Consider the following 19,716-nt stretch of genomic DNA (forward strand, 5'->3'; position numbering starts at 1 on the left):
ATTTAACTGCTCAGCATTTGAGCTTTTTGTCTGTGTGAGGACTGCAATTCAGCAGGTATGCACTGGAGCTGTGGAAATCCTGTCCCACTAGCTATGGAAGGACAAACTTAAGAACACCCATCTGTGACATTCTGAGTGGCAGAAAGGTATCAAGCCACTAGCTTCAAAGAAAGCAACTCAAGGAGGCTATGCAAAGATGCAGAACCAGCAGATCATGACATTTACAAAGTCATTAGACACTGTATTCCAGAGATACAGTGTTGCTGCTCCACCACTTCATGGAATACACTTTTCAGCACCAGTGAAATCTCATCAGTTTCAAATCTAGTAATTAGTGGCAGTTGAATGTACAGTATCTAATTACATGCCCATCCCACAGTTATTCATCTCCCCTGACAAAGAACAGCTGGATCTGTCTTTGCTTACAGAATTCCAAATTTATGACAATTGTGCTGGACACAAAAAAACTTGAGCTGCAAAGATAAGAAGCTTTCTGAAGGAAATATCAAGCTGTTTCTGCTTAGCTGGCATGTACAGCTACCCTACTTGTTACAACTACACCAACTTCTGCAGTTTGGTAAACCCTTTGGCCCAAGTTCCCAAACAGGAAATCCTACCTTGCTTACCAAATTTAAATCCTGTCCTCATTTGGCTAAGCAGGTTTTAGGGTCTAGGAGGGGGGAAGGAAAGGAAGACTTGAACTAAATCTCAAAAAAGTGAAATGAAAAACCTTAAAGATTTAGTTCATCTCAAAGTCACATTAAAATGCCTATTTTAGTAGTATATTATTGTACATAGGAAAACAGGCTTGAATACTAATGAATTAGAAGGCCTATAAATGCACGATACGTTAACTTCTCTATCATTTGAAGTCAAGCTATATACAATGAATTCAACTCCAGCTTCAACATGAGGCCATAACACATTTGTTTCATTTCCTTTTCTTAAAGTCATCCTTAACAGTTATTTTTTTCTCCCCCGCTTTGAAACTCATCTCAAATTGTGCCAGTTTACTTCAAGAGAAGAAGAGATAAAGGGGCCTGTAACAGCTTTGATTTTAAAGGAGGGTATTGAGCAATTCTGGTTTGACTCTGAAGTGTTTACAACCACATCAGCTTTTGGCAAGTATCCTTTAGAATTTGGCATCCACTGAAGGAGGGCACAATAGCAGCAGCTGTCTGAGATACAAGAATAATGATAGAGCAAATGAGATGCTTCTTTTCTTTGGTCCCTCTCAGACCCTGGTGAACAGAGTTCATCCTACAGAATAGCTAGAGATTAATACCAGTTATGTTTTTTTGTGATACACAGGGGGCATCCATTACTTTTTCACACTGTGACCAGTTTTAAACCTCCCACAGCCATCTAACAGGACACTTCCATGGACTTGGGGCTTGATTGTTCAGCGTTACTCGCCGAGTTGGGCGTCAGCTCGATCCGTGTGTCTGTGTGGGAGCGGTTCCTGGAGCCATCCCCGGTGTGGGAGCGGCTCCTCGTTCCCTCCCCGGTGTGGGAGCGGCTCCTGGTGCCTTCCCCGGTGTGGGAGCGGCTCCTCTGTCCTTCCAAAGAGGTGACACTGGAGCCAGAGGCAGTGCGGGACCTCATCAGCCGGGTCATGCTGGCAGAGGGCACTGGAAGAAGAGCCTCTCATTAATGCCTCGCTGCACAGATCTGGAAGGAAGCCCTGGCCTTCCCCTCAGCCTTAACCATCCTTGGAGGAGCCTCAATAGTTCAATAGATACTTTTCAGGGTACCTTCACATGCAGAAGTACCTCCCCTGCTCCAGGCATGTGGTTAAGGAGACCAAATTACAACACTGGAATTAGTGGCCAGGGCTGACGGATTCAAGAAACTTTAGGGCACACTGCTGTGGCTGCAAGAATCCAGAGGGAAACTGAAGAGACCATCAGCCCACCCATTACTTTCCAATATTCAACCTCTGCTGGCAGCCCAGGCTCATAGTGCATCCTCACAGCAGCTGTCAGAAGCAAATATATGAAAAACAAACAGCTACAACTCAAAGAAGTTCAAATGAGGTTTTAAACCTCATTTAAAATCAATGAGGTTTTAAATGCTGTGTGCAGTAGATGAACCATATCTTTTGATGCCACGAGGGGACACTATTACAAACAGCCAACCTTAAAAACACTGAGATGAAGTAAAAGAGGTATTTGTGGCTATAAGCTGTTTACAAAGCTCTCTACTATTTAATAACATCACTTGGTCTGAAAACCCTTTGCCCAGATACAACATGGGTTTTTTTCCCCTTGCAAATGCACATCCAAAAAGGAAAAGGTGACACATCTGGAATCAGAGACTCTCTGTATACTTAGATGCCCAATTAACTTCAGTAGCAAGATTAGCCATTCAATAAAACCAATACTTACTGTATCCCATTCCCTGAACAAAGTATTTGAAAGCTTCAGCAAGCTTGGCAGGCTGCAAAAGAGAGACAGAGTTCTTGTAGGCAGTGCTCAGTAAACCTACAATGCTGCAGATTCCACAGATGTGCTATCTTAACAGGGACATATTAAACATTCTCTTGCTTCTACTGACTGTTTGAAAACTTAATGTATAGAAAATTCCATCATTTCCCTCCCTAGTCATCCTCCATTATTTTACAAAATGCATACATGCATTTCAGATCTAGGGAATACAAATGTCTCAAGACTTGACTTGAGCAGTTTCTGAGGCAGGTGAACCAAAGTAAAACAACTGTCCTCACAAAATGTACAGGGCAGTTCATACAAGACTGGTAATTGAGTAATTCCTAATCAGCAGAGAAAAAATTCAGCCATTCAGAGCTGATAGTTACGTGTATAGGGCAAGAAAGCTCACCAGGAATAGACCAGCACAACTGCCTACAACCAACATTCTTGCAACGAGGCACTCCTTGTTATTCTCCTCTGCTAACAGTGGCCACATAAGCTTTACAATCTCAATTATTTCACATGAAAATATTTTTTGTGTAATTCTCAGAACCCCTGCAAAGAATGGACTCTCTATAACAGAAGCAATGCACACATACTGTGTGGCTTTAAAAAAAAATTTTCCCAAATCCAACTGTTGGAGCACACACTGCCTATATAGGGACTTCAGCTTCAGGCAATTACAAATTTAGCTTTTTCTGAAGTTCACAAACACCACTTTATATTTCTTAGAAATCTGTTTAAATGTTAGATCACATTCCAAAGCTGATTTACAAATCAGCTCTTTAAGTGAAGCAACAAAAGGGCATAGGTAAATTTTAACTTTGCCAGCCTGGCTTTATTAGCAGCTTGGAACTCATGCCTAAATGTGTCCTAGAAACTGCAGTTCCTCCACAGTCAAGCTGAGCCAGTGTATGCAATAACATAGCATTGTTATTTCCTTTCTTCCACTTTCCTGAGGTATACTATAAATAGTCCAAGTAAGAATGTTAAAATGTCAGTGGCTCAAGCCTTAATCCACATTAGCTTAGTAAATAGGCATAAAATAATACCTCTGCATTCCCACCTGAGTTCTTTACTTGGTTAAGACTATCAGTGAAAATAATACCCCGTCCCAATCTTAATTTTGTGCTTCATTGCTCTTTAAAGAAAAAAGAAAGCTCAGATGACCAACTGACATCATTATTCATGAAATCACAACCATCCTTTTGGCTGATATTTGGGAACAGCAAGTACCCTACAGGAAAACACCCATTTGTTGTAGTCTGACACTCTGCAGAGCATGATTAGTAGGATTTCCGCCAGCCAAATCCTACCTGGGAAACTTGGGGGAGCCCACCACAGTCAGCCATCTGAAAAGGGATGAGAACAGCCAGTTAGAGTAATGCCAGAGGAACTCACTTGTGCTCAGGATATATTGAAATGACCTTTTCAGCTATCTGGCAGAAAAACCACTTCCTTTTGTTGTGTGAGTAATATACACGTGGACAAACACATCAAAGCAAGCTGTTAAATGTTCAGGAAAGCTATGACTGCACCCCAGAAAACCACAGGGAAAGCATCAGCTGGAGCTACAAATGCTTTTTGCTGTGCAGCCATTACCAGTTTCTTAGAAACCAGCCTATTAGTCCTGCTTGCAAGTTCTGCTCTGAATTCCAATAACATGACTCTGTATTGACCTGGATGACAAAAGGGCTAGAGAAAACAAACACCTAAAGCTCAGAGGTGAGAGGAAAAAAGGGGAAAAATGATTTGCTGAGATTGCTGATGGCAAGCATCAGCCTGACTTGCCAAGGGAAGCAGGGAAAGCCAAATGAGAAAAGCTATCTTGAGTGCATGAAATATTTTTGGAGCATTTCATTTTTCCTGCCACTCCACCCCTCAAAGTCAACCCAACAAAAACAGTCCTGTTCCAAGGAACACTACAAGCTGAAAACAGTAGAGTTGTAAATTACAGGAAACCCCAAATCCTATCTAGGATTAGTTAGCAGAAAAACAGGCCTGCAGCAGGATCTGGCATCAGCCATATCCCTGGACTGAGCAAAGGCTGGCCACTGATACAAGTCTGAGACAGTGTCAGAAACTTTTTTAGGGTGTCTGCCACACCCACATTATATAGCAGTGTAACTCCTCAATGTTAGGAGGAAAAAGAAAAAAATCAATATTTTTATTTATTATAATTTTCACTGACTAGTTGACTAAAGAGATGTGCAGTAGAAGCTCTTGGCAAAGCATGACCTAACTTGTTTCACTGTTTGCATGCTATTACTTCATCATTACTTCATTACAAGCTGAAGATTGCACTCATACTCTGAATGCCAAATATCAGCCAAAGCCTTTGCATGATGTTCTGCTGTTTTTAAGTGCATTTTAGCAAATGTTCTGGAAAATAGCAGTAAGATGTCCTAGACTGCACCCTCATAAAAGGTAGGTTGACCAAACTGTGGCTGATAGATTAGCTGTTGATTCACCTGACACTACTGCTGAGAGGCAAGCACAGGAACAGAATGAACTGGTTTGCACTCCTACTCTGCTCACAGCTTTTCAAACCTTTCAAAATATCTCAAGATCAGCTTTGCCAGCTCTAGTCAAATTCATTATGGGTATGTGAAATACCGAACATTTCAAGTCTCATCCCTACTTTTCTAAAATGGAGGAGCTGAGAAATTCCCTGCTGTTAATTCTGACACAAAGCCCCTAGTCTTGTTTATCCCACTAAAATACTCTCACCCTGAAGGAACTGTCTTTCTAAATCAGAACTGGATTCTCACTGTATTATCAGTATTGCAACATGTCACTCTAGTTCTGCTTTTTTAGCTAATCCAACTGGTTTTATGTGAGAGGAATGTTTATTTTGAGAAGCACAGTTTTTGTTATTACCTTCAGAAGCGTGGTCCTTGTTGGGTCCAGTTTTGAGTTGCATTCAACCTATAGAAAAGAATAGCAGGATAAGGCATGGCACACAAGATTTTTAGTATGAACTCTTGTATCAAAACAGATCCAATACCTTGTTTTGTGGCTTAATTCAGACTAAACTGAGTGTCTTATGATTCTGTGTGAAGACTCTATGTATACACATACATATCTTTAAATCCAAGTAAGTCAGCTCAGATTTTTAACTGCATTTTCTCCATGTTATAAACTCATACTTGGGAACTGGAGACTTTTTTTCCCATCTGTTTCTGGGACTTCAATGGCAACAAGTGTTGTTTATCTTGTGATTTGGGGTCATCTGGTAGCGTCCCAAGTGTTGAGTAGCCATGTGGCCACGGGCCAGCAGACTGGGCATGCCCATTAAGGCACAACATTTGAAGTCATCCAGTCATCTGGGGAGAGTTATAATGGTCAAAAAGAAGCTCTTCACTTCCAGAATGACCCAGGGCACAGCTCCAGCACCACACAGCAAGTTAAAATACCAGCAGCAGATTCCTCTCTAAAGGAAAATATTTGCGGTTCACTGGAACTGCTGTGGTGATTGTTCCTAACGTGGTAGCTATTAAATAACAGTGCACGGGCAGAAGGGACAAGCAGCATGGAATTAATGGCAGCTCTCCTGTGGTCTGGAAGAGGAGAGCCACTGGGCTGGACTGGTAGCCAGCAGGGCTGCTGTGTGGCAAGGGCTCTGCTGGCCTCTTGCAGCCCCTTGGCTCGCCCACCCACCCTCACAGGGTGGCAAAGATGGCTCGAGGTACCCACCACAGCATCCACTGCTGGAGAGCTGTCACCGACCACCAGGAGCACAGGACACCTGCAAAGAAGCACACACCAGTGGTGTTATCTCTGCCACCCAGCCCAGACTTGCCCTGAGGTGCATTTGGTGTCTCTGGAAGGGTGAGACAGTCAAGCATGTGAATTGATTTGGTTTGTATTCCAGACACTTTAAAGATACATCAAATTCTGCATTAGCTGCAGATCTAGGGACATGCTCTGATTCCTTGCCTGAGAACCTGTTCTTTTCCCCAGCTGACAGCAAATCAGTGCTCTTATTCCTTCCTTGCTTTATAAAAAATGGAATGTGAGTATCAGCATCAAAGTCTCATGCCTACCACCCCCCAGAGCCCTGAGCTCCAGCTTTTGGTTCTGTCCATCCAATTCCAAACAGATTGTCAGAGGAGCAGAGTGTCCTGTGTATAACCATCAGCAGCTGAGCTAGGAAGGACCTGACAACTTATGTTGCACAAGTTGGGGCATAAGCAAAAGCCAGATGATCCATAGTCAGTCATTCTCATTCCTGCTCTATCTTCCTGGAAGTTTTTGTTGTTTGGTTGGTTTTCTAAATGATTTTAGGCTGGGCTTTCTTGCATTGCACATATTTCTTGTATTAGCACAGCTCAAGTGCCTTCAGAGCTATAGTTTCCATTAACTATAACATGTTTGTAAGCCCAAATTTTTAGATGCACAGTGACAGGAACTACTTAACTTTCAATTTTAATATGTTTGCCAGGTCTGAAGAGAGGAGTTCTTCCTAATGGCAGTCTCTGACCTGCAGTAAGCTCTCAAATAAAATACTTACTGAAGGGTGACAACGTTCACGCCAGGAACAGGGCGCTCAATCTCTAGGTCTCGCCGACTAAAAAAAAAATAAAAAAATAGAGAGGACAAAGGCTTTTGAAACACTGGAATTTTATAGATACTTCTATATTCTTCTAGTTTGGAGAAAGCACAGACACTCACATGTTAATTTAATCTGACTTAATGTTAATTTAATCACAATTTAGGATGTTGTGGCCTCCATAACTGACATAGAACCACACTTAGTCTGAAGGATCAATGTTGTAGTTCAGTCCCAGTCTATAACCTTTCACCCCAGAAGTGCACAAGGTCCTTCTCCAATAAGCAAACCACCTGAGATCCCTAAAGGCACCATTAAGCAGAACTTCATACTGGGGGAACACATGTAATCCCATCACGCAAGAAATACTGTCTCTAAAGAGCTGGAGAGCCTCTTAAAAGTTTCCAATTAGAAATCAGGTAAATGTATTTACCTGTTGTAAGAGTTGACAAAGAGATGAAGGTTGGTTTGATTCATATCATTAATGATATGCTGACGGTAAGTATGGATCAGGTCATGGTTGCTGTGAATCTCTTCCTAAAGTGGAGACAGAATTGTTCAGAACAGGGGCTATTTTCTGGAAGGATCTGAAGACATGGCACAGTAGTTGTGTATCAGACTCATAGATATGAGATGCACAACAGGAGCGTTTCCTTGAGGGAAGGGACAGCTTTCAGCACCCAGTGAAGTCACCCAGAATTAATACTGGCTTCTGATTGCAGAACCACAATTTTCACTTGAAAACTCAAATATGTTGTAATGTTTAAGTCTCACAATTGCAAAACATGTTGTAGGGCAGATGGTTACAGTCAGACAAGTGTGAGGTTTTAAAACAAACAAAAGCAGATTCAGGGTAAGAAGCCTAATAAATGTTTCCAGGGTAAAGCAGATGTTGAAAGCTTACAAACATGTAATGTGGAACTCAATTTCACAATAGTATGTAACTAAGCTTTGAGGACTTCAATCAGTAACATTTTCAAACAGTTGGGTTCTAAAGTCTTTATAGATTAGTTCCTTGTTCTGCTGGAATGGAGTTTTCCATTGCAATTTCAGGCACAATGAAGTAGCCTCAGAAACAGTCCAGCACTTTCCATTAGGCTCCAGTGCTGGAGAGCACTGTTAATGCCAATAACCAGCTGTCACAGAGCTACAGGAATACTATATAAAAAAATCTGTGGGGTTTTTCAGCACAGAACATGAGTATATACAACTCTTATACCCACGTTTAAGTGTTGGCTGGCTAGACAGGGAGCTGCCCCTATTAGAGATGTCACAACTGAGATGCACTTGAGCACTCAGGACACAGAAAATCCCATGGCAGAATACTGCCCAAAATGCTGGGGACACAAGTATGAATCCTATCTCAGTTTAACTTCATCTTTTGTTGTTTAACTGAAAGCTTCTGCACTCCTCCCAGCCCCAAGAGGTAAATACAGATGACTGAATACATCAGAGGAATTTTTTAATATTACCTTTCCAAATAGATGTGAAATGACCATGTCTGGCAAAGCATTCGTCCAACCTGAAATCTGAACAGCAAGAATACCTAAGTATCTGCTATTAACACAGCCCCTGAACAAACTATACCTTCCAATTACCCATAAACAGACCAATGGATGTTTCTCTGCTCTCTCTACATGTTCAGTATCCTAAACTGATATTTTCCCCCCCTCAATCCAACTAGAACACCATTAGGGGTTTGAGTCATTCTCGTCAGATGTTTTCAGTAATGCAGTTATACAGGGAACACACTGCTAGGGGCAGAGGTGTATAGGGAGTCACTCCCTGCAGGAATACCAAGCAAACCAGCCTGGGGCTGCCATTGAACCCCACTGCCCACTCTCCTCCCTGACAATGCAATGGAGCTGGTACCAGAAGCTCACAACCCGCAGTAAATGCTCCTGCTGTGGAAGAACACAAGAAAATAAGGCACCTGCTGTGCTCTGGAGGTGAGCAGTACTCACCTTGAGAGGTGAAAGGCAGAGGCACAGATATAGAAGAAATGGGTGGCATTGGTGAGTATCAAAATGGGTCAGGAGGTTCATTTCAGCATAGAAAAGTTACTACATTTCATTTAAATAAGTTTGTCAATCAGTTTATTTTGATAAGTTTGATATGGGAATATATATAGTAACTAAGCCTTGAAAGAATGTTACATCCTGGCTCTGCAAGTTTCTCCTAGGAGTTTCTTTTATGTCAGCAACTTCTGGTCATATAAACCATCTGTAGCCAATGCTCTTTTCTGAGTCCTTTTGGCATCTAAGACTCGCAGATGATTGAAACATGGAGGATGCTGCTCTGGACATTTTTCTATGCTCTGCTTCATATTTTGGACTGTGTTGGTAAATAAAACCATGAATAAGAAAGCACTGAATGCTACACTACACTTGAAGTTTTCTTGAAAGTTGTTTCCAAAACTATCATGTCCAGGTAAACTGTTCTCCCCTGCAGTAATGAGCTGTTAAGAATTGTCCCAGTAGCTCCATTGTGCCACATGTATCTGTCTTCTCAAAGTATTTATTTTTATCACTAGCCCTGTATGAATTTTTTTTTGCAAATGGAAGAATAAACCCAAAAGGAATTAGCCCAGGATGTTTAGTATCTGCAGCCATGCCTTGACATACAAGACTGCCAAACTCCTCCTGTCCCACAGGCTTGCAGTAAGAGGTTTACCTTAGTTGCTGCCCAGTCCATCCAACCTTCAGCACAAGGGTTTACATTAATGAGAACTAATCCCTCCACCATCTCTGCATGGTTTAACTGCAAAAGAGAAGATTCTAAGATTCATCAGATATCCTTTGCAGCTCGACAGTCAGCAAAAAAATTAAATTAGCAAATTATGTCATGGGGATGAAAGTGGTAGGTCTAGTTTTATCTTGCAGAAAAGAAGCACATGTATGGGGAAAAAAAAATCATTAAAGCAATTCAACTGAGCAGCTGGAGAACATCAGGATTTAACTTTTTCTCCACCCTCAGTTTAAATAGAGAACTCCCATTATAAAAACCTTCTGCAAATTAACTGGGTAGAGCCCAGGCCTTAAAATGGAAAATCTAGGTCTTCTGGATTAGCTATCCTGCAGATTGTGGTATTTCACTTGAAAGCTTGGTTTGCATACTTAACTGGGCACGGCAGAACAGGAGTTCTCCATGCACGCCATGGGGACAACAATGTGTAAGGGAAATCAGGCTTGAGGCTTTAGGGAAGTTCCACAAAACTTACAGCAAATCTGGTTAAAATGTAGGCACCAGCTCCAGTTCCCATTCCTATGATGGTCTTCAGCCTGCACAGCAATAAAACAGAAGAGACAAATGAGGAAGGGTGCTGAAAATAAAAGTACACCAGTAGCCTTCCTCTTTCACATGCCAAGGGAGGCAGGGCTCAGCTAGGGCAAGCTGCGCACCCTCAGCAATGTCAGTGGCCCCAGGGACATTTGCAGGACCCTGCTCCTCCTTCATTGCAGGGTAGCAGCTATCCTCACTTATCTATAAGTAAATATACTGAGCAACCACAGCATTGTTCTGATCCTGGGAGGAAATTTTTAGTCTCTGCCAGAAAAACTTATAAGATAGAGACCTGAAATCTGCAGCCTAAATACAAAGCTCTCCCTCCCCAGGCTCCCCCTGCCTTCCCCATCACAGCTATCCAACTGGGGCACTGGTTCCTCTTTAACAGGAGGCTGGCAGGGAAACATCTCCTGCTATCCAGTCACTGGGGTGATGAAGCTTAAATTTCATAACCAAACAGGGCAGAGACAAACCAAATATTTGCATTAACTGAAATCAGATTTAAAGCATCACCTTCAAGGTCGTAGAAAATACATGGAAGGGAAGGCTAGACAAAACCACTGAGAAAAACAGGTTATTCAATGCTTTTAGGAAAATACCTGAGGATAGTTTTAATTCTCATTAGCAATATTAAATCAAGACTTGGTAAACACATTCCAGTTTCACTGATTTTCAAAGTACTGATGTTATTGGTCACATTTTTTTGAGCAGTTCAACAGAACTGACGACCCTGTGCCTGACATTAGACAGTTCAAAAAAAACCCCTAAGGAGGTAGTGAGGTAACCTGGCCCACAGTACTGTGAGAGCTGGTTATAACTGTGCAATGTCTAAACTGGGGAGATGGTCCAGCATGTGTTTTCCAAAGGTGCCTGAATGCAAAGTTTTCTCTGCTTGTTCTAAAAACCCCTTAGAGGTGTCTACCTGCCCTCTCCACTGTGTACCAGGAGCACGAGCTCCACAAAAAATGAACTTTTCTCAGCTACAGCTACTGCTAAAGCTGAGCTTTAAGGCAGGACAAATCCCAAATATGACGCAGGTAGATAACCTAGGAACACTGCCACTAGGTCTTTCAACACTAGTAGCCTGGCATCTGCACTTGGTAGTAAAGAGGCTCAGGGAGGTCAGACTGACCCCCTAGAACACTCAAGCCACAGCAGCAAAACAGTAAATGTCTTCAGATGGGACTATGTTTGTTTTTGGTTTTTTTCCTGCTTAATCACACAGGAAAACGTGGGTTGTTACAGTGGGAAGAACAGATTGTCTGCGCCCTGCCCCTGTGAGGGCTATGCACAGAGAATACTGGAGGAAGCCTCTAAATTAGGCACATGGGATCTCTCCTAAGTTGCTTCCTGTTTAAAAATAACCAGACATTTCAAAAAGGGCCAAAAAATAAGCTCTTTCAGAAACCAAGGCAAAAGCAATCCATCTATAAGAGAGGAATCCAAAAGAACCACAAGTGTATTTCTAGCAAACAAAATGCCAGACAGCCAAATTAAAACAAATGCCTGCTCTTTCAGTGAGCCACAGAGAGAATGAGAGAAATAAGTAAACAATTCTGCACTCACCCAAACTGTTTCAGGATTCCAGGAATCATTTCAGCCAGCTGATCCATGGAGGGATACACATATCTAAAACAAACATGTTTTTGAGGAGTTACTACCCCATGTCCAGTGGCATATTTAGAGACACAGTGACCACTGTAGAGCTAGTACCAAATGTGGTCATCATGAGATCACTGAGTGTATGAGCTGAATTTAAATCAGAACCAAGCACAAGTAATTTTGCAGAAATAAGAGCATAATCTATATATGTATTCTATGTTACAAGGCAATAGATGTCTAAGAACAAAACAGACTACAATGAATCTTTCCCATAGAAAGTTAACACTTAGAACTTATGAGAAAGTTTGAACAAGAGAGATGAGTTTCCAACCACATTCACTACGTTTGTATTTCTAGTCCACCACAAAAAATTTTCCCAGTATTGCATAATCAGAGACTACAGAGATGACTTCTAGATATTTGGCAAAAACTTACATGCATGTTTTTAGGGACACAAACATTACCATAGGATAAATGAGAACAGCTTTCCCTTAATATTGATGAAGAAAGTGAAGGCATAAGAAAGGCTATGAAGCTGATGAAGAAGGCTCAATAAAAACAGCTGTTTGTTAATGATTTTGGTCTTCTTAAAAGCAGAAATAAAACTTTGAGAGAAGGAGATTGAGCAAAATCTCAACTGAGTAGCAAGTGGAAAAAAATCTATTCAGAGAAGAGCTGGAAAACATCTCCCTAGGATGTATTTAAATCTCTGTTATACCTAATTATTCTCTAGTTTAGTGTCCCAAATATAACCAAACAAAAACCACCAAGCACTGCAAAACATTTCTTAGATTTTATTTTTGGGAAATTAAACCTTAACATGACAAAAGCTGATGTCACTGCAACAGCTTTGGTCTGGGAGACTTTATTGCAGCCTTTCAGTACTTAAAGGGGACCTATAAGAAAGAGGAGGAAAAACTTTTCAGCAGGGCCAGTTGTGGTAGGAAAAGGGGTAATGGTTTTAAACTAAAAGAGGGTAGATTTAAATTAGATCTAAGGAAGAAGTTTTTTTACAATGAGGGTGGTAAACCCTGAAACAGGTTGCCCAGAGAGGTGGTGGGTGCCCCATCCCTGCAAACATTCAAGATCAGGCTGGACAGGGCTCTGGGCAATCTGATCAAGTTGCTCACTAGGTAACCTGCAAGTTTCCCTTCTCAACCAAACCATGATTCTATGACTTAATTTGGGAATGCTGGTCTCCCAGCTGAAGGGCCGGTAGAGAGATAATACAGTTTCTTAAGTGACCATCATGACTATATCAAGTCTTTGCCAGCCACAGACCATGGTGGTTGCCCTCTGCAGCTGACAACTCAGAAGTGTTAACACTTCTTCAGGACATGAGGCTAAGGCACTTAAAAGCTCATGATTTAAACAAATGCAAAGACAGGGTGACTGAAATAGCTTTGTAGGCTGCTCTGACAGACAACTGGGCCATTGCAGCTAACAGCAGCATCAGACCAGCTTAAATATTAAGCAGGGAAATAGACTGGCTCATGCAACAAGGGTACTTATAAGCTCCTTAATAGCAGTTCTTACAGAACAACTGCTCCTTGCCTTGTATCCTCCCCTTGGCATGCTGGCTGCTCCCTTCCTCAGCCAAGCTGATCCTTGTCCAAGGGGCATCTCAAGGTAAACCTGTCTCCCTTGCCCTAAACAGCTAAAGCATTTTGGCAGTGGCAGTGCTCATGGCCCACAAGGTTTCCAAGAGTTACAGCATCATACATGGCACAGCCAGGAGCACAGAGCTACCTACAGCCTTCTGTGGGGGTCATCACCCTGTTACTGCCAACCACCTGCATTTTCCAGGAAGGTTATCAACTTCACATCTGTCATGCTGCCACTTCATAAAGACCACAGATTTATGAGGGAGGTGATGTAGAGGTTAATGCCTGTCTTGTTTACAGCAATCATTTAATTTTCATTCGGTATTTATATTCAGGATGTCATTACAAAACAAGCTAAGTCAATATTTAAATTGACAACATGTAGATATCTGTCAAGGAACTGCTTTACAAGCAGCCTAGTTAGCAAAGCTAAAATGCAAAACTGCAGCCACAAAATCTGCTGTGAAATGGCACAACAAAACAGAGCTCCCAAAACTCCAGTACTTTAGAAATAGTGACAGGATTTAAGTTCAAAAGCCAACTACTGTGCTTGGTGCAAGTACTTTTTAATGAAACTGCAACTCAAGACTCTTTTTTTTCCAAAAAAGAGGGTAACTGTGAAAGCATGAGCTGTTTCCCTGACAACTCACCCAGCCTGGAAAGATGGTGCTCCATCCTGCTGACCAGGTGCATCCACATGGCAGACTGCAAAGTGCTGGGTGATTTCCTGCATGTCCTCGAAGTTGAAGAGAGGATTGAAACAAGTTTTATCTTGGGAAGGAAAAGAAAATATAAAATAATTATGCTGAAGGGAATACTAAGTTTGCAGCTACAAAAATAATTTATTAATCTATCCTGCAGGTAAATGGAAAGTTGAATCAATCAGGTCAGCTAAGGTTTTCCATCTTATTTTTTGTACCAACTAGAAGTATTTACTTGGTATACACCTAATTCCTCAAAAAAATATTCTTTATGCGAAGTTAAAAAAATACTGACAAAAATTTAGCCAAGGGTATACATCTCAGGTTTGGTCATACATTAAATTATCCATGTCCTTGCCCGTTTTCTTTTTTTTTTCTTTAATTGTGTCAGGACAAATGGAGGGAAAAAACTATTCAAGGCTAAGATTGTGACTTGTGCTTTTGCCCAAGTTAAACATTATGTGATCAACTGCTGTGGCTGAAAACAAAAGCATCTTTTTGGGATACTCAGTGCCATAGGCTCCAAGGCTTGAGGTGATCTGATTTCTGATTTTTAAGCAATATTAATACAGGGAGAGGATTAGCATATTTTCCTTCTGGTGTGGAAAGCACCGTCTTTGAGATGCCTAGAAAATGGTTCAATACTTTGTGTTTCTGAATGTCCTCTTGGCAAAATATAAAATACTTGGCAAAACCTTGGCAGAATATAAAATACTTTTAGCTCAAATCAACTTTAGAAGAATATGCAATTCTTTAACAACTTTGTAACTCTGGAAAGAAAAAGATGCAATTTAAAGTTCCAGATTTTCTCTGTGCTGATTCACTGAAAATCAAAATTAATGACACTTCCACAAAACACAGGCAAGGAAGCTTTTTTTTTTTTTAACTTAATAGTAATATTCACCCTTGTAATAGCCAGCCCATAAAGATCAGCAGGTGTTTTTAAAGTTTGATAACTGATTAAGAAACTGTGAAATGTGTGCAACAAATGGCACTGACAAAAGAACAAACTAGGGCAGGTCCGGCTATTAGCTCATCATATGACAGATAAGATAAAAGGCACTTGAAGTTTTTTTTTTCCTAATGCTGGCTAGGGACACAAAGCCAGCACTCATTTCATACTGACTTGACATGTGATTCATAAAAACCCAAGCAGCACAAGGCTGCTTATCAGACAGGACCCAAAGCCCCAACAGAGTTCTTTTTTCAGTCCTGCTGGCAATACACCATCAGCCTCCCCCTGAGGTTTTTTACAGCATTCATACACAGTCACTGTGAACTACCAGGGATCCTTCACCCCTCTAACTGAAGGGCTCCAATTATTTACTGAGCAAGGATAAAAAAATTAATCTGAGAATTACACTTGCTATAAGAGTTAGGTGCCATCTAACATCTTCCAAGGCACACAGACAAGCCAGGACCTGGGCAGGGTTTCTTAGCACTGCTGCTTTCCCACCAAAAGCAGAGCCACTTACGGTTGAGGCCGATGTCGTGGTAGGTGAGGATGGCCGGGCGGTTCCCGCGGGGAGTGCCGCACATGGTGACCCGCACCGAGCCGTGCACAGTCTCCACGTCCTGCTCCTGCCAGAGGACAGCAACAACCTGTCAGTGGTTGTCCAAGGGCTCCTGCACAGCTGCTGCAGCAGACCCTGATGGACCACGAGCACGGGTCCTGCCCCATCCCAGGGTCTGCCCTGCAATCCCACCCTGCTCTCCCCCATGGTGGGGGCTCTGTGCTGACATTTGACTGTCACCTCCTCCAGCCCACAGACAATACAGAAGCACTCAAACTGCTAGCTCTAACCAGATGCTGAGGGAACAGTTTAACAGTTTTAACCACATTAAAAGGCAGGATAAGAAAGCAAAGAAAGCAGTTTTGCTGTAATGACACCTAGAATACCAAGAGCTTATAACTACGACCCTCAACATTTGCAAAAGTACAAGTCACCATGATAAAATATTTCTGATTTCTAGGAAAAGAACTCTAGCTGAGAAAATGACCTCTATTCCCCAAAGAAAGCATTAAGCAGCTTGTACATGCTTATCTGCCATAAGGATTTATTACACTGTGAAGCCTTGTGATTGCAGTAGTCTTCTCCAATAAAATCAGCAGCTACATGTGTTTGTTTTATAGCTTGTGATGTACAGACCTGAGCAAAAACCCAACTGTCTAAAGTTTGCAATTAGAACAAAATAGCCACAACATTATTCTGGTGTTTAGCAGAAAAAACAACATTAAGAAGTAAACTGCTATTATTGGGCATAACAGGGGTTTATACTGCTTACTGATCTTAAAGCCAAGGACACCTTAATTAACAAACCAATGTTCCCATGAGCACCACCTTTTGGACCTCTAAGTTAGATGTGAGTTACACAAAAGCTGGAACAGTTTTTTGTTTCTTTTCCACTTGAACTTCAGATGGGTATAAACAATTTGGTATTTTGCCAAAACATATCAAGGAAATCACAAACCAACAGTTATTTCTGACATTTATTTACAGTATGGTTACACCCACATAACAATCAGGGAATTATATAGGCAGTAGCCAGCCTTTGCATCGCTCTAGAATCCTTTATTCACAGCAGAGGACATGGATATGATCCATGGCATTCAGTGCAGTGCACTGCCTGCTGTTGCAGGGCTTGCTTGACTTGTTCCATGCATTAACACTCAGAGGCAAAGTCCAAGTTAAATTCAAGTCTATCAAAAAATTATACTGTAGCAATCAGAGGTGTACAGCCTCTGCAAAAATCTTTTTAAAATATTTGATTACCTTCCAATATCTGAAGTAATAATTCAATCTAAATCTCAGCTCCTTAATTTGCTACAAGGAACGCACTGCACATTTTGTTGCAAACAAGGATTCTAGGCAAGATCATTCTACATTTCATCTATTTTCCTTTTAATTACACAATTACATCAGTTTTAAGTTACAACTGAGGCAGTAAATCAAGATCTATCCCCCCTTGCACACAGGACAAGTTAAGCATCGCTGCTCTCTGAACTATACTCCAAAACTCTAATTTTCAGATTCCCCATCTCCTTAGAGACTCATTCCTCTGCATACTCACTGCATTACTTATCAGGTAAGCTGTATCCTCCACATCTAGGACCATCCTTAGGCAAAACAGGGTGACAGATCCAGCGAGTCAAACAGAGGACGGGTGGCAGGTTTTTATTTTGCCCCAGCAGGAAACTGGGTTATATAGACAAGCTGCTCTCCTACATAGGCTTATGACTCCCATAATGCCCAGCCGGGCAAACCAAAACAGACTAAATCACGAGGATGTCACTCTTAAATAGGATTTGAGCCAGGTTTGACCAGGGGAAGAATGTATTCAGAGGTCAGACACCAAAGATGAACCAAGTCCTTGCCACACAATGTACAAAGTGCCAAATTTCTAACCTGGGATTTAGCACAGTCTTTCCTGTTGCTGTTTCCATCAGATTTTGATAAGTTTAGCTTAATTTAATGTTTTGTTACCTGAAATGCTGAAACACCCTAAATTTATGCTAAATTAAATCAGAATTGAGTTCTTTCCCAAAAGCCAGGATTAAAGTCTCCAGTGAACACAAAAGAATGAAAAATTAGTGTAAGTCATAATGATTCTGAACAAAAAAACCAAGGCCTTTTAAACGTTTGATATCTAGTATTTCCAAAGTAGATAAGCAACATTTAGATTAAAGGATTCCTACATCACCACACTAAAGTCATGAAGTTCAGCTTTTCATGGTAAATATGGTATTGTACATTATACATTGGGTAGGTCATTAATATATACTATTAAAATATAATTATAGAAAGGCTTGGGTCAGAGGAGATGTTAAACATCATTTAATTCCAACCCCCTGCTGTGGGCAGGGATGTTACCCACTAAATCAGATTGCTCAGGGCCCCAATAACATTCTATATCATTAATATATATTTGGGTACTGTCATTATACCATACTCTTAAAGGGATTTGCAATGCCAGTATATAGCAATTAATAATATATTAAATTAATAATGACGGCAATTAATGTTTTCCACATCCTACTCTCTCATGCTTAGCTAATTAAAAAAATAATAATTTGGCAACCTCAGCACTGTAATGAGAGTAAGCATTATTGTGTAACACACCTCCTGCTGAGTGTGGAATATTGAAATTATTTCCTCCTCAGTTAGAGACTAATAGGCATTTCATATAATCAGAATTTATTGCTAGAGCTTTCCAGTAACAACAGTGAAAATCCAGAACCTGTTTTCTTTGCAGGGAGCACCTTCAAGATTCAGGATCATCCCTCCTTCATGCATGAAAGTCTGATCATGGTAGCTAAACCAAACCCTTGAACCTGTGTATTCCACTGACTGCCACAGAGAACTCTTCTGGAACTGGAAACCTGAATGTAGTTCAAACTCAGTGTCAACTAAAAATAGTTCAGAGACAACAGGTGACCACGCTCCCAATAAGTGGCACAACACAGTTTAACAATTGGCTCAATTCCTCATTATTGTCACAGCAAGACTCCCCTGATTCAATAGGGTTGTGCCGTTTTCCTGTAGCACAAATTCTTAATGGGAAATGCACACAAGGTTCTAAAACACAATCAATTCAAACCAGTTTGTTTGGTGACATCAACAACTTCACATCCCTATTGATCCTATTAAAGATCAAGAGATTTGTCTACGTGATGTAGGGATGGATGTTTTCAAAATGCAGAGCACTGAAAACAGATGGCAGCACATCCCAATCAACATCAACATTATAGTAAGAGGCTCTTCACCAACTGATTTGTATTAAAACACTATCTTGGAAAAAAAAAATCCAAGGTACACTAATCCGATAGAAGGATAAAGACAAACACACCATCTGTTCACATCTCTCACTTTAACAGAGGTGCAATCTTATCTCGGGGCACTAAACACACACATAAAAAGACTTTCAATACATGCAATTTTAGGGAGGCTGTCTCAGTTTGGATGAGATTGTAGATCCTAAAATAGATTTTATTTTTGCTTCAAGTGACCTTTTTATTTTTTTCATGAGGTTTGAAGGGAAAGAATTTGTTATCACACAGGAGAGCTCGTTATTCCTTCCCCTCCACCCTAGGTAAGCAAGACATGGATTGAGAAAGGTGTTTATGAACAAGTTGTTTTCTGAAGTACGGAATACACAACCAAATTATCTCAGATATGTAAAAAGGAAAACTGCACATGAACACATTTTGCTAAATACGTCATGTTTTATATTTTAAGTAAAATACTGCATTCCATCAAGATTATTTTAAAGCTTTCAAATATACTTAATCCCCAATTACAATCTCATGCTTTTATTTTAATTCATGATATTATGACTGTTAAATACACCTCCCTTCTCTTGCCTTAGAACTGAGGGAAAAGCTTCGGAGCTTTCAAGGAAGATTTAAATAGCTTTTAAATTTCTAGGAGAGAGTATATTTTAAATTCATATTATTTAAGAACTTTATTATAGTAATACCTGTAAAAGATATTTTTCCACTTTTCTTTTTCAATTTCTTGGAGATTAAAATTATTTGAGATTTT

The 19,716-nt window shown here is 40.8% G+C and overlaps 1 protein-coding gene across 1 annotated transcript in view; it reads right to left on the reverse strand.

Moving 5' to 3' along the window:
• Positions 1-651: 651 nt before the first annotated feature.
• The window catches only part of NDRG1 (N-myc downstream regulated 1), a 38,719-nt gene continuing 19,654 nt past the window's right edge, over positions 652-19,716 (reverse strand). The window contains exons 4-16 of the mRNA XM_064397755.1: positions 15,649-15,754; positions 14,123-14,243; positions 11,833-11,895; positions 10,202-10,262; positions 9,655-9,741; positions 8,454-8,510; positions 7,415-7,518; positions 6,943-6,999; positions 6,126-6,177; positions 5,310-5,357; positions 3,746-3,781; positions 2,388-2,439; positions 652-1,631 (exon numbers count right to left, since the gene is read on the reverse strand). Coding sequence (XP_064253825.1) covers positions 1,366-1,631; positions 2,388-2,439; positions 3,746-3,781; positions 5,310-5,357; positions 6,126-6,177; positions 6,943-6,999; positions 7,415-7,518; positions 8,454-8,510; positions 9,655-9,741; positions 10,202-10,262; positions 11,833-11,895; positions 14,123-14,243; positions 15,649-15,754 — 1,110 coding nt within the window. The 3' untranslated portion in view covers positions 652-1,365. The remainder of the gene's footprint in view (positions 1,632-2,387; positions 2,440-3,745; positions 3,782-5,309; positions 5,358-6,125; positions 6,178-6,942; positions 7,000-7,414; positions 7,519-8,453; positions 8,511-9,654; positions 9,742-10,201; positions 10,263-11,832; positions 11,896-14,122; positions 14,244-15,648; positions 15,755-19,716) is intronic.

Source organism: Passer domesticus, chromosome 1 (assembly GCF_036417665.1).
Source record: "Passer domesticus isolate bPasDom1 chromosome 1, bPasDom1.hap1, whole genome shotgun sequence".
Classification (NCBI taxonomy): domain Eukaryota; kingdom Metazoa; phylum Chordata; class Aves; order Passeriformes; family Passeridae; genus Passer; species Passer domesticus.